This window comes from Drosophila busckii, unplaced genomic scaffold (assembly GCF_011750605.1).
Source record: "Drosophila busckii strain San Diego stock center, stock number 13000-0081.31 unplaced genomic scaffold, ASM1175060v1 chrUn_07, whole genome shotgun sequence".
Classification (NCBI taxonomy): Eukaryota; Metazoa; Arthropoda; class Insecta; order Diptera; family Drosophilidae; genus Drosophila; species Drosophila busckii.
Window position 1 is genome coordinate 1657478 of NW_022872723.1, and position 16315 is coordinate 1673792.

The 16315-nt window shown below is 39.2% G+C and overlaps 6 protein-coding genes across 9 annotated transcripts; 4 read left to right on the forward strand and 2 right to left on the reverse strand.

Annotated features, from left to right (window-relative positions):
* Positions 1–760: 760 nt before the first annotated feature.
* On the forward strand, positions 761–6747 carry LOC108600977 (citron Rho-interacting kinase). The gene is made up of 7 exons (XM_017988839.2): positions 761–956; positions 1023–1261; positions 1325–1675; positions 1735–3114; positions 3184–4686; positions 4753–4945; positions 5011–6747. Exons 1-7 carry the CDS (start codon positions 761–763, stop codon positions 6609–6611), a joined length of 5463 nt encoding a protein of 1820 aa, XP_017844328.2. The 3' UTR covers positions 6612–6747.
* Positions 6748–6962: 215 nt separating this feature from the next.
* LOC108601036 (zinc finger protein 233) lies at positions 6963–9399 on the forward strand. 3 transcript variants are annotated; one of them, XM_017988916.1, is made up of 2 exons: positions 6963–7573; positions 8399–9399. In XM_017988916.1, the coding sequence occupies exons 1-2, from the start codon at positions 7178–7180 to the stop codon at positions 9062–9064; spliced, it is 1062 nt and encodes a 353-aa protein (XP_017844405.1). In that variant the 5' UTR covers positions 6963–7177; the 3' UTR covers positions 9065–9399. The 3 variants fall into 3 exon arrangements, with proteins under 3 accessions (XP_017844405.1, XP_017844406.1, XP_017844407.1); XM_017988917.1 differs by having other exon boundaries at positions 6963–7126; XM_017988918.1 differs by having other exon boundaries at positions 8017–8456.
* Positions 9400–9476: 77 nt separating this feature from the next.
* Positions 9477–10519, reverse strand: LOC108601037 (ubiquitin-conjugating enzyme E2 C). Its single transcript, XM_017988919.1, has 2 exons — positions 10275–10519; positions 9477–10167 (listed from the first exon to the last, which is right to left on the reverse strand). Exons 1-2 carry the CDS (start codon positions 10376–10378, stop codon positions 9738–9740), a joined length of 534 nt encoding a protein of 177 aa, XP_017844408.1. The 5' UTR covers positions 10379–10519; the 3' UTR covers positions 9477–9737.
* A 251-nt stretch (positions 10520–10770) lies between these two features.
* LOC108600122 (EARP-interacting protein homolog) lies at positions 10771–12050 on the forward strand. Its single transcript, XM_017987505.2, has 2 exons — positions 10771–10981; positions 11048–12050. Exons 1-2 carry the CDS (start codon positions 10811–10813, stop codon positions 12011–12013), a joined length of 1137 nt encoding a protein of 378 aa, XP_017842994.2. The 5' UTR covers positions 10771–10810; the 3' UTR covers positions 12014–12050.
* Position 12051: 1 nt separating this feature from the next.
* On the reverse strand, positions 12052–12827 carry LOC108600124 (kxDL motif-containing protein CG10681). The gene is made up of 3 exons (XM_017987507.1): positions 12819–12827; positions 12593–12754; positions 12052–12527 (listed from the first exon to the last, which is right to left on the reverse strand). The coding sequence occupies exons 2-3, from the start codon at positions 12742–12744 to the stop codon at positions 12077–12079; spliced, it is 603 nt and encodes a 200-aa protein (XP_017842996.1). The 5' UTR covers positions 12745–12754; positions 12819–12827; the 3' UTR covers positions 12052–12076.
* A 641-nt stretch (positions 12828–13468) lies between these two features.
* LOC108600121 (phosphoacetylglucosamine mutase) lies at positions 13469–15719 on the forward strand. 2 transcript variants are annotated; one of them, XM_017987504.1, is made up of 4 exons: positions 13548–13639; positions 13699–13858; positions 13917–15360; positions 15424–15719. In XM_017987504.1, coding segments are annotated over exons 2-4 (1545 nt in total). In that variant the 5' UTR covers positions 13548–13639; positions 13699–13856; the 3' UTR covers positions 15523–15719. The 2 variants fall into 2 exon arrangements, with proteins under 2 accessions (XP_017842992.1, XP_017842993.1); XM_017987503.1 differs by lacking the exon at positions 13699–13858 and having other exon boundaries at positions 13469–13639.
* Positions 15720–16315: the final 596 nt, after the last annotated feature.

A 16315-nucleotide genomic window follows, 5' to 3' on the forward strand; every position in this document is an offset into this window, starting at 1 on the left:
AAACTAATTACAGTACGAAATTTCCACTCCAATTGAACTAGAAGAGTGACAAAAATAAAATAGTGTGAGCAAACTTCAGAAAAGATTGATTGAGGATTTGGACTATCCAAAAATAATATTCATTTTTTTGAGAAAATCGTGATTTCTTTTCGGGGACAAGCTTAATCACTCACAACATTTTCTCTCTTTGTTCACTCGCTGTAGATCTGTTAAAATAACGATGACTCGATATTTCGATAAGTCTACTTGTTTGTCCCACTATTAAAAACGATTCTAACCGATCGTCATATTGTAGTGAACTATCAGGGATGATGAGTAATTCAATCGAAAATATTTATATATAATTGCGATATTGAAATTGACGATATTGATATATCCTGATAAAAAAAAAACGATACATAAAAACAGATATTACAAATATGTATTGTTTATATGTCTTAGATATAATTAAATTGTTTTTGCTCTACTATATTTTTTGTGGCAAACAGTTAAAATATAATTTTTCTCCCGTTGAAATTGCAGCTTTCTTTTAATAGCTTTAAATCTTTGTCTTTGTGCAGCCGATAACGTAATTTAAAAACGATAACGTAATTTAAAGCAGATATACAGTTCGATATTAGCATTGAAAAATATATATATCGTATCGCAAAATCTGAATATCGATATTTTAATATAACATCGATGCCTCGATTCGATGCAACTCTAAATTTAACTGGCGTCGCTTGTGTTTGGTGAATTAAATATTTGGATTAAATACAAGATGCCGTCCCAGCGTAAGCCAATTAGTGTTCGCACAACGCGATTAAATAACCTAATACTCGGGAAGAATGCTGGCGTAGCACAAAAGCGAATTTGCCGAGAGGGATTGCTAGATGCATTTTGCTTGCTTTATAATGAATGCGACAAGGATACGCTAAAGAAGCGGGATAGGAATATAGCTGAATTTGTGAACAAATGTAAGCAGCTGGTGATTTGTTAAATCATCTATAATAATTAACGTGCTTAATAATTTTCCTTCACAGATCGTCCTATTGTTGAAGAGACGCGATCGCTGCGTGTTAATGCCAATGATTTTGAAATCAAGGCCCTTATTGGAAAAGGCTACTTTGGCAATGTTACCTTGGTGGTTGAACGCGAGACTTCCGACGTCTACGCCATGAAGAAGATCAAAAAATCTATGGTGACCACTTCGCAAGTAGAGCGGGACATAATGTCCCGCCGCAATTCTGAATGGCTGACTTACTTGCAATATGCTTTCCAGGTTTGTATAATTAAAATAACTATGTGTTTAAATAAATATGTGTATATTTAATGTTTTTGGCAGGATAACGATAATTTATATTTAATCATGGAATATCTTCCTGGTGGTGATCTTCTCAGTTTAATGTCTCGACATGGACCTTTTGATGAAGAATTGGCTCGATTTTACTTAGCGGAGCTTACATTAGCTCTACACGCGTTGCATGATGTGGGATATGTCCATCGTGACATTAAGCCAGAGAACATTCTAATTGACCGCTTTGGTCACATAAAGCTCGCAGACTTTGGTAACGCGGCTGCTTTGGATCGCGATGGTCATGTATTAAGTCTGTCACCTGTCGGCACACCAGACTACATTGCACCGGAATTATTGCAAACAATATCAACATATAAGCTGTCTAAATCTATGCATGACGTGAGTATTGCTTTTTTTTTTGTAATGTAATTTTTATTTTCCAATTTGCCCCTAAACAGGTTAGCTGTGATTATTGGTCTATGGGAATCATTGGATATGAGATGATTTGTGAGATGACTCCATTTCATGAAGATAATGTACATGAGACGTACTCGAAGATACTTTCACACTGCGAAGATAGCCGCATAAAGGAATTAATTAATTATCCCAGCGATTTGAAAATATCCGCCAATTTAAAGAGTCTTATAGGATCGCTAGTCACAAATCCAACAAAGCGTCTGACCTATGAACAATTAATAAAACATGCTTTCTTTGAAACGATTCACTGGAACAGACTTCGTTCACAAGTACCTCCAATTATACCCACTATTAAGTCAGACGATGACATATCAAATTTTGAAGATGGAATCCGACACAAGGCACGACGAGAACAGAATGCCAAAAAGTCCCTGACTACAAATATGAAGTCAAATGATTTTAGTGGCAAAGATCTCCCATTCATTGGTTATGGCTTTGTACACATGGAGAATCAATTTAATGCATTAGATGAGACTGACTTAACGCGGACAGGTAAGCTTCAGGACAAGCTCAAGGATCTACAGCAAAAACTGAAATCGCGAGAGACTGAAATTATGATGTTAAGACAGAATTTACTGCGGGCTCAGCAAACCCTTAAACAGACTGATAGCAAGTCGCAGGTGATGATTGAGGCTAAATCTGAAATTAAAAAGTTACAGCAAATTATAAAGGAGAAAACAATGGAGTTGTCTAACTGTAAAACACAAATAAAAACATTACAGAGCTCCGCCAAAATTGACGAAGAAATGTGGTCAAAAAAAGAAGCCACAATTACAGACTTGTTACGCCTAAATCGACAAAAGTACGAGGAAGCGAAAATCGCTTCCGAGCAGCGATATGAAAAGCAACTGGCTGAAAAGAAACAAGAACTAACAGCTGTAGTACAAAAGTTGGAGACGCGCGAATTGGAATTAAATGCAAGGAACGATGAATGTAAGCATCTAGTCGACAAACTTGATAATTACAAGGAAATGATGAAGCAGCTTAAGGATCAAAATCTAAAAATTGAGACAGAGCGTGAGCAGCAGAGGAGTCAGCTCACTGATTCGTACGAGCAGAAACTGTTGGATCTTCGGAAAAAGCTACGGGAATCTCAGGACAGACAGCGGCGCATGACATTGGAACTGCAAGACGTACGAACGGAATTAGTCGACTCTATTAGTTCAGGGAAGTCAACTCAGGAGGCCAAGCACGCCACAGAGCGCAGTATTGAAGACATATTAAAGCGTCTGAACATTGAAATAACTGCCAACAATGAGCTGCGTTCCACAAAAACAGCCTTGGAGTGTCAGCTCAATCTGCTTAAAAAGGAGTCTCAGGAGGCACAGGCTGAGTGCCAGCGCTTAGAGCGTGAGCTGCAGGTAATGTTAATGTCCGATTTAAACATACTTTCTTTAATACTTGACATTGTTTATACATGCATCAATTAGCTCGCTGAGTGCCGCTGTAATATAGCAGAGTCATCCCTTGCCACCCAAACGTCACCATATGAGACAGCCCCTGGATCGCTTACTGAGCTCCGCGCTATAGAAGATCAGTTGCGAGCGGAGCTTTTGGAGGCCAAGGAAGGAGAAAATGCGCAGAAGGCTCGAGCTGATCAGCTCCAGGAATTGGTTACTAAGCATGAGCACACAATAGAGCGCATCCATGTGCACAATTCTGCATCGAAAAAGTCCAAATCGTCCCTAGGGTTGGACAAAAGCGCCGTTGGTGATATGCTTGAGCGACAGAATGAAAAGCTGGAAGAAAAGCTGGCCACTGTACGGGAACAGATGATTGTGGAGCGGCAAGCTGCACGTGCGGCCAATCTGTCGCTGTGGAAAGTAGAAAAGCAGCTAGAGGAAGCTCTCGCTGAAAAAAAATTGTTGGCCAGGCGCATGGAATTGACAGATGAGCGTGCCAAGAAGACACAACATGAACGCGAGGAGACGGAGCGAGCCTTAAAAGCCGCGCACGGGGAGACTCTTCAGCGAGATGCTCGCATTGCCGATATAAAGCAGGAATTGGCTGCAAGTAAGCGAGATGTGTTGAAGGAGCATCGTATGTGGGAAAAGGCCGAGCAGGAACGTATGAAGTGCAAGTCCGAAGTTATTGAACAATTAGCTAATGTGCACAAGCTTGAGCAGCAGGCTACAGAGCTGCGCCAGATGCTGCGACAATCCCAGGAGCGCTGTAAGGGTTTTGAAATAGAGCAAAAGCGTTTGCAACGGGAACTTCAAGAGGAGCGGGATCAGAATACTTCAGCTGGAGAGGGCAATCATGCATTGCAGGTAGAGCTAAAACAACTAACTGATAATTTCCAACGATTGAAGTATGCGTGCAGTATAACCGATAACCAATTAACTGAAGTGGAGGCGATGCTGGAGAAGGAGCAGGAGCGAAATAAAGCCCAGCAATTACAGCTGGACGCCTGTCATGCTAAGCTGCAAGAGCGTAATAACCAGCTGACCGAGTCACGTAAGGAAATTAGCATATTGGAGTCGAGCAAGCGCAAGGCGGAGCAGCTATCACAAGTGCTGTCCGCTGAACTGGAGGATCAAAAGGAAAACCTAAAACAATTGCAGCAGAAGCTAGTGGCACAACATAGCCAACTGGTCGAGCAGACCAACGCACTTTCTGGTGCCCAGGAGCGTGTGGAGCAGCTGGATGCTCAAAACGCTAATTACCAAGTTCAAAACTCTGATAATGAGAAGGAACTGCACAGCCTAAAGGAGGAGAATGCTCGCATTCTTAGTGAACTGTTTCACCGAAAGGAAGCAGTGTGTAATCTGCAGGCCGAGTTGGAGAACATTAAAGCGTCTAGATTGGAGCTACACGCCGAGATCGATGAACTGCAGAACGTTCTAACAGAGAAGGAGCAGTTCTATGTTCAGCGTGACATAAAGGCCATGGCAACGTTGGCTCAGCACAAAAAGCTCATCGACTATTTGCAGGTAACACATATTCAACTAAAAGTATAATAAATTTGATTGTTTAATTACACGTGGACCTATTTGTAGTTAAAAGTAGAAGACTTGTCAAAGCGAAAGAAAACCCTTGCAGACAAAATTTTTGGCTCTAGCACCACTAACAAGGAAAACATCTCGCCCAATGATGTGGAGTCCTCGATTTTGTATCGTGCTCTGAAAGAAGAGCTGCGTCGAGAGCAGAAATATTCCAAGTCGCTACAAGAGCAACTCGATCAATTAAATGGTAAGTGTGTACTTTATTTATATACATACGTATGTATATTTAGTAATCAGTATGAATTGCTGTAGGAATTGCTACATTGCGATCGCCGCATAAGTCGACCGGTAGAGTAAAAGATGATTTGGATGAAGTAAACAAGGCACGACCTATCAGTATTGCCGCCATATCGTGCTCTCCAGTTAAAAAGCCAGCGAGCTTAAAGCGATCCAATAGTCAGAGTGATGTAAAAGTTAATGCTAAATCCACACTAAAGCAGTCAATGGAAGTAACAGCTCATCATCGCTTTGAGCTGATTTTGCAGGAAACAAAACTTAACACTGAGTGTTGTCTATCTTGCGAGCTACCTATTATGGCCGGCTCTTCGAATTGGCGTTGTAAGGAATGTAAGCAAGTAGTCCACCGAAAATGTCGGGCCAACGTAAGTAACGAGTGTGGCAACAAGCCGACGGCACCCGCACCAGACGACGATGATAATTCGTCAAGGCCTGACCTACGACTAGATTTGGACTCTAGTCGTAGCAGTCTCGACACAATGCAGAGTGATGCCAAATGCTCGTCCAACTACATGGGCACTAATATTTACAGCAATGCTGATCAAGAGCCCATTGAAATCAATTGCGCTTACGAGATACTGGAGCAGAAGGTTCTTCTTTTGGGATGCAGCAACGGTCTATTTGCATACAATGTAAGTGCGCAGCGGTTGTTGCACATTGCTGGCATTGAGTCAGTGAGCCATGTGTCGGTGTCGAAGAGCTTGTCCAAGGCTATAATGGTGGGCGCTACTGGAGAGAAACTTTACCAGTGCGATTATCGGCAACTAGAGTCTCGTTGTCAGAGCTCGATTGAATGCCAAAAGCCCACGCTGGAGACTTCCGTAATTGAACTACCGTTTGCCAATCGGACGGCTACCGAGAAATGGAAGCTTGTTCAAATATCAAACGAATCGGATAATGCACTTGACTCAGTGGCGATTGCGGCAACATCTACCCGTATCGTAATACTAAAGTATGACCTAAAGCTACACAAATTCAAACCAGTTCGTGCACTTGACACAGCCACTCCTGTGACATCAATATTTTACACTCGCCACTCTGCCATTGTTAGCTCGGACAAGTTTTATGAAATAGATATGGACAACTATGCAGCTGAAGAGTTTGTTGACCTGTCTGATAAATCCCTGCAGCATACAAGTAACTGTCAGCCCTTTGTTGCAGTTCGAATTTCTCGCCAGGAGATTCTACTCTGCTTCGCCGAATGCGGTGTATTTGTAGATGAATTTGGCTGCCGCTCGCGCCCTTATGACTTGAATTGGGTTTATGCCCCCACTGGGTTCATTTACCGCGAACCATTCCTCTATGTGTCGCATTATCATTATGTGCAGGTGATTCGTCTGCATCGATCCTATAGCAAACAGCTCAACTGCGGCACTAGTTCAGATAATACCGAACCCCCTAAGATGAAACGCCTGTATTTGCCACACTATATGCCTACATTGCTGTGCTCCAGTGGTGACACGAACGCTTACTCTTTGACCATTGACCAACGGGCGGGAACTCAGCAGATATTCCACATTAATGTATTTGACGCCTTTAAGCAGAAGCTGAATGTTTCTATGGAGAGTATTTCGTCGGTAGCCACATCTGTCACACTTGACTCGAGAACTGACTGACAGTCCTTAAAATAATTTTATACCTAACCATATTTACACTTTTGTCAATGAATCTATGCATTTGAATCATAATTAAGCCAATGGATGTCAATGGATTTTATTATTATAACTTGCAAATAAATACACAGATACTTCTTTATCCGAATTAATACAGTTAATATAAATAATAATAGTTAAAATGCAATTAAAATCTTTTTCATTTCACGAATTTGGCGCGAATTTTAAACGATGACGACGTCTCCCTGTGCGAGCAAAAGCTCTAAAGCACCCTGTTGGGCATAACAGTTTTTCATATGCCACAAGTATCTAGTCAACATGCTTTTATTATCCAGCGCAGTAAATGAAAGACAATGCATGGGGTTGTAAATGTGCGGGTCCGCGTGCGAGTGTTCTTAGAGTATTTGTTGTTGTCGTAATTAATTTCAATTTAGTACATAAAGCCGGGGAACTTACCGTATATATACCGTTGATATTCGATATAAATATCAGAACGAAGAGAGAGCGCAAAGTGCATGGTTGCTACATAAATTCTATACCTTCAGTCCTTCATTTTGATTGTCAATGAAATGTCGCTTTGTCGGGCCTGTTTGGTGCTGATGAGCACCCAGGATACCGCATACGACTTATATAGTGAGAAGGATTTGGCAACAAAGTTCTTTGATTGCACCGGAGCTAACAATTATATTGAAGCTCTTAAAGGACCGCTGGATGATGGAATTAACCTCGATGCTGTGCTCAGTTGTATTTGTGAATGTTGCTATAAAATGGTTCAAAAAATTCACGATTTCCAACGAATGTGTAAAGAATCCTTGAGAAATTTAGAAAAACTGTTGTCAGAGGTGAACTCGAAAGACATTGGGGGCGCAGAGAATGAATCTACAACAATAAGAGGACTGATTGAAGAAGTAGAGAAAGTCCACGAGGCTGTTGTTCCCAAAGAGCCGATGCCAATTGAAGATATTGTGAGTGGAATATTTAAGAATTCATTTGTATGGTCGTACAAACCATTCATGTAAATTCCAAATAGTTTTTTCCTTGTGATATGGGTAGAGCGGTCATAATCTAATCAAAAGTTGTTGATTAGCATCGCCAACACTTTTCGTATACGGAAGTATGTATGTTTGTACATACCTTTGAGTCTAACAATACGTTTATGAATTTTTATTTGAAAGTATATATGTATATATGTACTTATACATATGTACATATATGCATGGATAATTTGATATGTGGGAGAGAACATTTATTTGTAATAAAATGATAGCAGTCTCTCTCAGTAAATTCCATGTATCTATAGCATGAATGACATGACAAACAAACAAATGTATGTTTATATATACATGTGTCCAACTTTAATGCGTTCTTGCTTTTTTTAAACACTGACATTTTTATAAAAAATGGAAAGGGTATTACAAGTTGTGCAAACGTACATATGTAACAGGGAGATGATGGCAGACCTCATAAAGTATATACATATGTATATTCTTGACCAGCAAAACAAAATGAGTCGATATAGCAGATCCGTTTGATTAAGCAGCGAGAACTCAGATTCTATAGGAGATAGAGTCGGCACATTTGGTACGTAGATGCTCCCATACTGTTTATTTTCTTCCCCCCCTCCACAGAATAAATAACGCGTTACCTTTATGCGTTGTGCTGGTGAGTGCGTGTGTTTGTTGCGATTCCCTAGTCAAAGTTTATAAAAAAGTTGGAACCCAGCTTTAATGCGCCCACTTGTTATATTTTGTCAATAGCGTATTAATTATATATCTCTTTTGAATATACAGGAGGAGGTATATATAATTGAAGATGATGCAGCCAGAGAATCGCTTGGGCAGGAAAAGTTGACAATTTCTTCACGCTCTCGTCTCCGTTTTTTTAAACGTCTTCCTGGCCACCGCGATAAACTAAAATGTAATATCTGCAGTCGTGGGTTCTACAAAAGTTCATTGCTTGAGGCACACATGAAAAATCATGTTGGCGAGGAGCCGTACAAATGCGTACACTGTGACAAGAACTACAGTCGTGGTGATCTGCTAGATACTCACCTGCGACAAGTACATCAGATCCAAAGCGAAAGTTCTATATTCTCATGTTCGTACCCCAACTGCAAGAAAGTCTATAGTGCACTGCGCAGCCTAAACTACCATAAAAGACGAAAGCACATCAAAGAAGAAGAGTCTAAGATATCAAAGCATATTTGCGAGAAGTGTGGCAAGACATTTGGGCGAAGAGCTCACCTTACACGACACCAGTGGGTGCACAGTATTCAGAGTGAGAATCGATTCGCGTGTACGGCCTGTCCACGACGATTTTATACGAATCAAAATCTGCAGGATCATTTGTTGAGGCTGCATAGCGATAGTCAGCTGTGGCGCTGTAAGAGTTGTGGACGTATTTTCAAATACCGAGCCTTATTATCTGCACACATGAAGAAGCATGTGGGCCAGTAACGTTGAATCGAAAAGCTGCTGTATTTGTTCTCCTGCTCTTATATTACATTACATAAACAAAAGCCGAATATCAATAAATATTTAATTTATAAGATACACTGCGTGGAATTACTAAAAATTTGTAATATATTTATGTAGTTGAAACGCGGATGCATCGAATGTAAACACATATATGTAAGTAATGTAGATAATGATTAGTTGGGAGAGGCTTCTATAAAATTAGCTAACATTTACATGGGATGAGGATTGGGCCAGTGCTGCACAATTATTTTTTTGTTTGTTTAATCAGTACAAATCAGTGTCAGTGGCCCGCTTACATACATATTTAAAAAACTTTTATAAAAACAATTCAATTGAACTAAAAATCATGCTTAACCTTATTGAAACAGACGTTTTGAAAATTACATACATATATCATTAAATAATATATAATTGATTTGTTGAAAAATAATTTAAAAAAAATCAAAAAGCGCCTATCAATTAGATTTAAGGGAAATGCACATGTGCCAAAAAAGCATAATCTAATCTTGATGTGGGAGATGATTGGAGTGTTGTTGTAGGTGCGGCTGCTTTGCGGCACCATCAAACTGTAAATAAATACGCCGCAATATGAGCATAGGATGAGTGTAAATGGCCGCCGCCAGTTGCTTCTTTTTCAATACATTTATTGTTTTTAGGTGTCCTTGTGCTTCTCATAAAATGCGTCGAGGTATTTTTTGTACTCCTTTTGATCATTCCACATCATTGCGGCCTGCGCGTTCAGTGGACTTTCATTATTTGGCTCGCCCAACAGTGACTGTATTGACAACAATATGGTGCGTACATCGTACAGCGCTGACCACTTGTCCTTGAGTATATCCAGACAAATAGCGCCCTGGAGATCAACGTTGGGATGAAAGCATGGCGTCAGGAATTTCACCACAGGCGCCGCATAAGGATACGAGTTAGGAAAGTCGAGCGACAGACGATATGTCTGGCTTGCATATACCGTGTTGATTGGGCCAGCAATGGTTCCGACCCATTTAAAGATGTTTTCACCATCGGGAAATGCAGAAATTCCCTTCTCGTTCGCCATCATTAGATTCATGAGTTCTTTATGCAGTCTTCAAATTCAAAGATATTTATATTTTATTAGTGCATGTAAATGAACACGAGCTCGTATACATCAAATTGTAAAGTAAGCATTTATATCTGAAATTTGGCGCCTTACCTTTTGCTCACAGCATGATTGTCTTTAACAGGCAGCAAGTCATCGTTGTGTTTGCTACTGCCACCAGCACCACCACTCTGTTCGGGGCTGATGTTTTGTGCCATTGCGTTGTACTCTGGGAATTTAGTCAGTGGAGAAAGTAGCTAAACGTTATTCTAATTAAACAGCAATGTGAATTTTGGTTGCGTCTGTTACTTTATAGAATCTTTTTTCTCTAAAACAAAATGGTTGGAGACAACACGCACACAGGGTTGTATTTCATGACAACTGAATTGTCACGAGTGGCTTGCTTTAAATAGTCGTTAGTACTTACTATTAGAGAAAATATTTAAGAGTAGGAACTAAAAACATTTATGATTATAATTTAAAAATAAATAAATGCCTTTTTTTTTTGTATTTATAATTAATTGTATTACACACATGTATAAAAAAATCTTGAACATTTGCAAAAAATATATTTTGTACCTGTGACAGTAACAGGTACATACAAGTGAAACAAAAAACAGCAGCAAAGCAAATTAAAGTACTTGTATTTAATGGAAGAAAATAGTTTGATCTATGGATTGGAGTTGCAAGCTCGTGCACTTACACCTCAATATGGAGAAAGCAATGATGTATGCTTTTTTATAGCCACAAATTCGTTGAAGCCAACAAATCAAGTACATTTACTGCAGTATGATGAAGAAAGTGGCACTACGCAGGCCAAGGTACTCCTACCATATAAACCAAATTATGTACAATGTATTTCACATATTGCTTATTCATTTCTAAAGATATTTGAGCATGCCATGGGTGAGGTTTGGAAACTTAACAGTTGCCCATACGATCCGAAATTGCTGGCTACAGTTTATAACGTTCAAAAGGGTGTCCAGGTTCAATCCCAAGCCGCACTCTTAACATTACCAACTGACAGCTTGGATCTGAGTTCTCAGCAAATAAAAAGTGAATATATACCTTGGGACCATGTAGAGGTATTAGACACAAGTAATTTAGGTGAACAATGTTTTAAGACCGTCGAGTTCCATCCAAGCCAGGAACAGACTCTAGCATGCGTTTTATCGAACAAATTGGCCATCATGCAGCGAGCGGAATCGTCTACTCGTGTTGTGGCAGAGACTTCAGGCGCTGTAAAGCACATGTCTTCATTTACAAGTGGTAAATGGTCACATCACCATCAGGGCCACCAATTTATTGTTTTGCACGACACAAGCGTTCGAGCTTACGATATTCGCGATTCCCAACACTGCGCTTGGAGCATTGATGATGCGCATGGACAGATGGTTCGAGACTTGGACTGTAATCCAAATAAGCAGTGTCATTTCGTAACTGGTGGGGACGACGGGTATCTTAAAGTGTGGGATTGCCGCACGGTTAAGTCACCGGTCTTTGAACGTTCGGACCATTCGCATTGGGTCTGGTCAGTTCGTTTTAATACATTTCATGATCAACTCCTTTTATCCAGTTCAAGTGATTGTAAAGTTCTTCTTACCTGTGCGGGTTCAGTTAGCTCCGAGACGTCTTCTGCTCAAGAGCCAGAAGATAAATCAGTGGACATTTTACAGGAACGTCACAAAGTTTTGTCGGATGGACTTCTGCAAACTTTTGATCAACATGAAGATTCTGTATATTGTGCTGAGTGGAGCAATGTTGATCCCTGGATCTTTGCTTCATTAAGCTACGACGGACGCGTTATAATCTCAAAAGTACCAAAACAGTTTAAATACCAAATCATTCTATAATCACAGCAAATTAAAAACTAATTGTGAAATTAATACAAATATATTTAAAAACAAAGCTTATATTTAACCAGTGTCTTCTGAGGTGCAGTCTGAGGAGTCATTGGGATTTGCGGTTTCAACGGAGCAGACCCGCTTTATCAATTCATTCTCGATCTCAACAATTCCGTCCTGCATTTGTACATATTCAATTGTACCATCGCTTCGCTTAGTAGGGTGTGACTGGTGGGACTCCCCTTCTATCTTTGTTTTTACTGTTGGCAATTCTGTTTCATCTTCAGCTTCTTCTGCTAAACTACTGCGCTGTGGTTGCACTTCCGCATATATAGAGGGATATTGCTGTTGTAGCTTTTGCTTAATGAATCGAATTTTGCGAAATATATAATCGAGGTCCTTTTTCATTTCACTAAGCTGTTTAACATGCCGTTTGAAGTCTTCGTTAGCGCTTTTTATACGACTATTGGAGAGTGCATTGCAGTTGAGCAACATTTCGTTTGTCTTTTCGAACCGTTGCAACCTGTACATGCAAATACACTACTAATCACGAAAGGATAATAGATTTTATATTTGATAGTAACTAACATTTGCTTTTGTGCTCGTATCATTGTTTCAACGTCACTCTGATCAACCATTCCCGCAAGATTTTGAATAAACGCTTCGGCAGCTGTGTAGTTGTTAAAACCAAATCCATTGAAAGATTCCTGGTCTGGGGTCGCATCTGTCTTTTCATCCATGGTAATGTTTCTTAGTAAAAGTCCCTTAAGTAAAAGTAAAATTTGCAACTAGCAGTGGAGCGAAAAGTACTTACCTGTTACTGTCACAATTTCTGGAGAATACCACATTTGTGAGCAAATACATCGATAAGAAAATTTCGTCGTAGTATGGCGCTTCTGCAAACGCACCCCCTGTGATATGATAAATTTAAATGTGAATAACTCCTATGTAATCTTGCCGTTCGTTCTGAACCTTTCGGGAATCGATGGAGACCTTGTTTAAGTGTGTATTGAATTTTAAAATTTCCGTTAAGCATTGCAGAAGTAAATCGCTTTTTTTTTCAATATGCGTGGAACAGTGGAAAGAAAAATATCTAGCCAATTTTTTTTTGTTGCTATTGCAAATTTTTTTAAAATTTTTCGCCATAGTTTTTTTCTAGCACGCCTAACTTAAAAGAACGCCTCAGATAATTAGGGTTTAAAATAACAGTTTAACGACATGTTTTGCATGTAAGTTTTGTGGTCCAGTGTGGGAGAGTGGATAACGTAAGCGATGTGATTGCATTGTATGTTTAGATTAATCAGACTTGGGCCCAATGCCTTGGGCGCATTGCGCTCTGGACACTTATATCTTATATTCTCACGAAGGCTGGTAACCCTATCCTTCCGATACTATCGGTTAGCTCCATCGATGGTCGTTGCAATCGACTTTTTTTTTATTACTTTTTGGGCCGTACCAAACACTACCAAAAGAAAGTAAAATTTCAACTAAGAAATTCGGGTGCCACATAAGCTTTCAAATTAATTATATTAAAATGTCGATTAATTTACGAACTGTTTACGCCTTTGCAAGGGAAATGTATCCAAAAATAAATGCGGAGCATATTCAATATGGAACTGCTGGCTTCCGTGGAAAGTGAGTATTAATAGGGAGTGGCGAAGATGCAGTATCTTAACACTCGTATTTATTTTTAGATATTCTTCATACTTTATCAATGTATCTGGATCCCAAATATAAATACACACATATAAATGCACGTACATATGTAGATACATATGTATGCATGTTGAGTGGGAGCACCGTTAAAATTCAGTGGAGTTAATATTTGGCTTCCAGTACATGTAATGATAAAATGTGAATGAGCATATGTAAGTAATACTATTACATGTGTAAAATACAATTTTATTTTTAGGGCTGAATTTTTGGACAGCGTTATGTTTAGAATGGGCGTGCTTGCTACACTTCGCTCCCGTTATCGCGAGGGTGCTGTCATTGGAGTTATGATTACTGCATCCCATAATCCAGAACCTGATAATGGTGTAAAGCTCATTGATCCTAAGGGTGAAATGTTAGAGCCCAGTTGGGAGACCATTGCGACGGACTTGGTTAATGTAACCGACCAAGATTTAGAGCAAATGGTGGCAACAATAATAAAAGATAATAAGATTGATATTAATTCAAGCTCTTATGTGTATGTTGGAATGGATAATCGTTATCACAGTCCACGTTTGCTAAAGGCCGTAGCTGATGGAGTAATAGCCCTAAAAGGGAATGTTAGAGAATACGGTATAGTTACAACACCCATGATGCACTACTTCGTCGTTGCAGCAAACACAAAAGAAGCGTATGGAAAGCCCACTGAGGAGGGGTACTATGAGAAACTTATCACTGCTTTTGAAAAGATTCGAAATGGTCAGTTAGAGACCGGAAACTACCGAAACAATCTAATATTCGATGGGGCAAACGGTGTTGGTGCAAGGAAAATGCTCCAGTTTATAAAACGTATGAGCAACTCTTTAAATGTCAATGTAATAAACCAAGGTATAGGAAGTGGAAAAATTAATGACGAGTGCGGAGCTGATCACGTGAAAGTAAAGCAAAGGCCACCTATTTCAATGCCAGATTTAGAGCCCTATTCGCGTTGTGTAAGCGTCGATGGAGATGCTGATCGAATTGTGTATTTCTTTAATAACGACTCTGGTCAGTTTAGACTGTTAGATGGTGATCGCATTGCAACATTAATTGCTGGCTATCTGATGGAATTAATCAAAAGTTGTAATATTAACTTGCGATTAGGCCTTGTACAGACTGCCTATGCAAACGGGGCTTCAACTGATTATATTGTTAACAAACTGAAGGTGCCTGTTTCTTGTGTAGCAACTGGCGTAAAGCACCTGCATCACAAGGCCTTAGAGTATGATGTTGGCGTTTATTTTGAAGCAAATGGTCATGGCACTGTAGTGTTCAGTGATCATGCAAAACTAATTATCAAAGAGTCAGCCCAAATTAACCAAAACGCAAAGACTCTATTGCTTATAATCGATCTAATTAATGAAACTGTTGGTGACGCGATTTCCGATATGCTATTGGTCGAGGTAATCTTAAGTCATAAGGGTTGGGACGTCAAGGATTGGATATCTACTTATGAGGACTTACCAAATCAACAATTAAAAATTAAGGTTCAAGATAGAAATGTAATTGAAACAACAGATGCTGAGCGTGTTTGTGTTAGACCCAAGGGTTTGCAAGATGAAATAAATAAAGTTGTTTCAAATTACAAATGTGGACGGGCATTTGTTCGACCATCCGGAACTGAAGATGTGGTTCGAGTATATGCTGAGGCTTCCACTGAGGATGTGAGTACATAAAACTACATTTTGTCAACTAAAATACATATTATATTTGATATACTTTTCTAGGACACTCTACAATTAGCATACGAGATTGGACTCTTAGTTCAGAGAATGGCAGGCGGAGTCGGACCGGAGTTAACAAAGCCAAGCAATGCTCATTTGTAGTAAATATGTGTAGACTCAGGGGTTCGCAAAATTACATTTCTTCGACTAGCCTTGGTTTCTTATGTGAACGTTATTTTATTATTAGCTTAGATTTTTGTTATTCTTTAATGTGACTGATAATCTTATATCTCATTTACTTTATTGTGTTCTTAAGATTTTCAGGTTATTTCAGCATTTTTCGGGTTATAAAATATACAGATCGTGTAGGAAGCTTTTGATTGTCAATTGTGTTTGCGAAACTCAACGCTCAATTTTTTTTGTTAAATGCTCAGTTTAAGTGTATTGGCATTATATAATGTATTGAATTTTACTTGAAAGAAATTATTAATATAGAATTTTAACAAAAAAATTAATTATCACCAACATTTCTTGCAAAAATATTTTCATTATTTTTATTATTATTAATTATTATTTATGTGTGGAAAAATCTTGAACCTGCTTCAAGCCATCTTTTATAATTATATTTTCAACAAAATATCAAGCTACCTCTCAAAGTCTCAGTTTGAGGACGCTTTTATCTTTCTCCGACGAAAGACGAATCGGGGCAGTGCGGCGTGTCGAAAATACAATTTCCAGTACAACTGCAACTCTAAAGTTCCTTTTTGACAACCCCACATATTCATACTGTTGTGTCTGTATGCTGTCGTCTTATCCTTTTAGTGCAGTATAATGTCAAAAGAATTTCCGTTTATATCACTAATCACGTCCCCTCACAAATGAATTTCAAGTATCCTACGTATGCTATAACATACATATCTATTCTCCGACGATCGGTAATTCTTATATCCCAACA

What these genes read in the sequence shown, in the direction of transcription:
- LOC108600977 (XM_017988839.2), top strand. Translation starts at nt 761, where the DNA reads ATGCCGTCCCAGCGTAAGCCAATTAGTGTTCGCACAACGCGATTAAAT. An exon ending in TGTCTAAATCTATGCATGAC is followed by an intron (nt 1,676 to 1,734) that starts GTGAGTATTGCT and finishes GCCCCTAAACAG; the next exon opens with GTTAGCTGTGATTATTGGTC. An exon ending in AGCTCATCGACTATTTGCAG is followed by an intron (nt 4,687 to 4,752) that starts GTAACACATATT and finishes ACCTATTTGTAG; the next exon opens with TTAAAAGTAGAAGACTTGTC.
- LOC108601036 (XM_017988916.1), top strand. Translation starts at nt 7,178, where the DNA reads ATGTCGCTTTGTCGGGCCTGTTTGGTGCTGATGAGCACCCAGGATACC. An exon ending in CGATGCCAATTGAAGATATT is followed by an intron (nt 7,574 to 8,398) that starts GTGAGTGGAATA and finishes TTGAATATACAG; the next exon opens with GAGGAGGTATATATAATTGA.
- LOC108601037 (XM_017988919.1), bottom strand. Translation starts at nt 10,378, where the DNA reads ATGGCACAAAACATCAGCCCCGAACAGAGTGGTGGTGCTGGTGGCAGT. An exon ending in AATCATGCTGTGAGCAAAAG is followed by an intron (nt 10,168 to 10,274) that starts GTAAGGCGCCAA and finishes TTGAATTTGAAG; the next exon opens with ACTGCATAAAGAACTCATGA.
- LOC108600122 (XM_017987505.2), top strand. Translation starts at nt 10,811, where the DNA reads ATGGAAGAAAATAGTTTGATCTATGGATTGGAGTTGCAAGCTCGTGCA. An exon ending in GTGGCACTACGCAGGCCAAG is followed by an intron (nt 10,982 to 11,047) that starts GTACTCCTACCA and finishes TCATTTCTAAAG; the next exon opens with ATATTTGAGCATGCCATGGG.
- LOC108600124 (XM_017987507.1), bottom strand. Translation starts at nt 12,744, where the DNA reads ATGGATGAAAAGACAGATGCGACCCCAGACCAGGAATCTTTCAATGGA. An exon ending in ATACGAGCACAAAAGCAAAT is followed by an intron (nt 12,528 to 12,592) that starts GTTAGTTACTAT and finishes TTGCATGTACAG; the next exon opens with GTTGCAACGGTTCGAAAAGA.
- LOC108600121 (XM_017987503.1), top strand. Translation starts at nt 13,539, where the DNA reads ATGTCGATTAATTTACGAACTGTTTACGCCTTTGCAAGGGAAATGTAT. An exon ending in ACTGCTGGCTTCCGTGGAAA is followed by an intron (nt 13,640 to 13,916) that starts GTGAGTATTAAT and finishes TTTTATTTTTAG; the next exon opens with GGCTGAATTTTTGGACAGCG. An exon ending in CTGAGGCTTCCACTGAGGAT is followed by an intron (nt 15,361 to 15,423) that starts GTGAGTACATAA and finishes ATACTTTTCTAG; the next exon opens with GACACTCTACAATTAGCATA.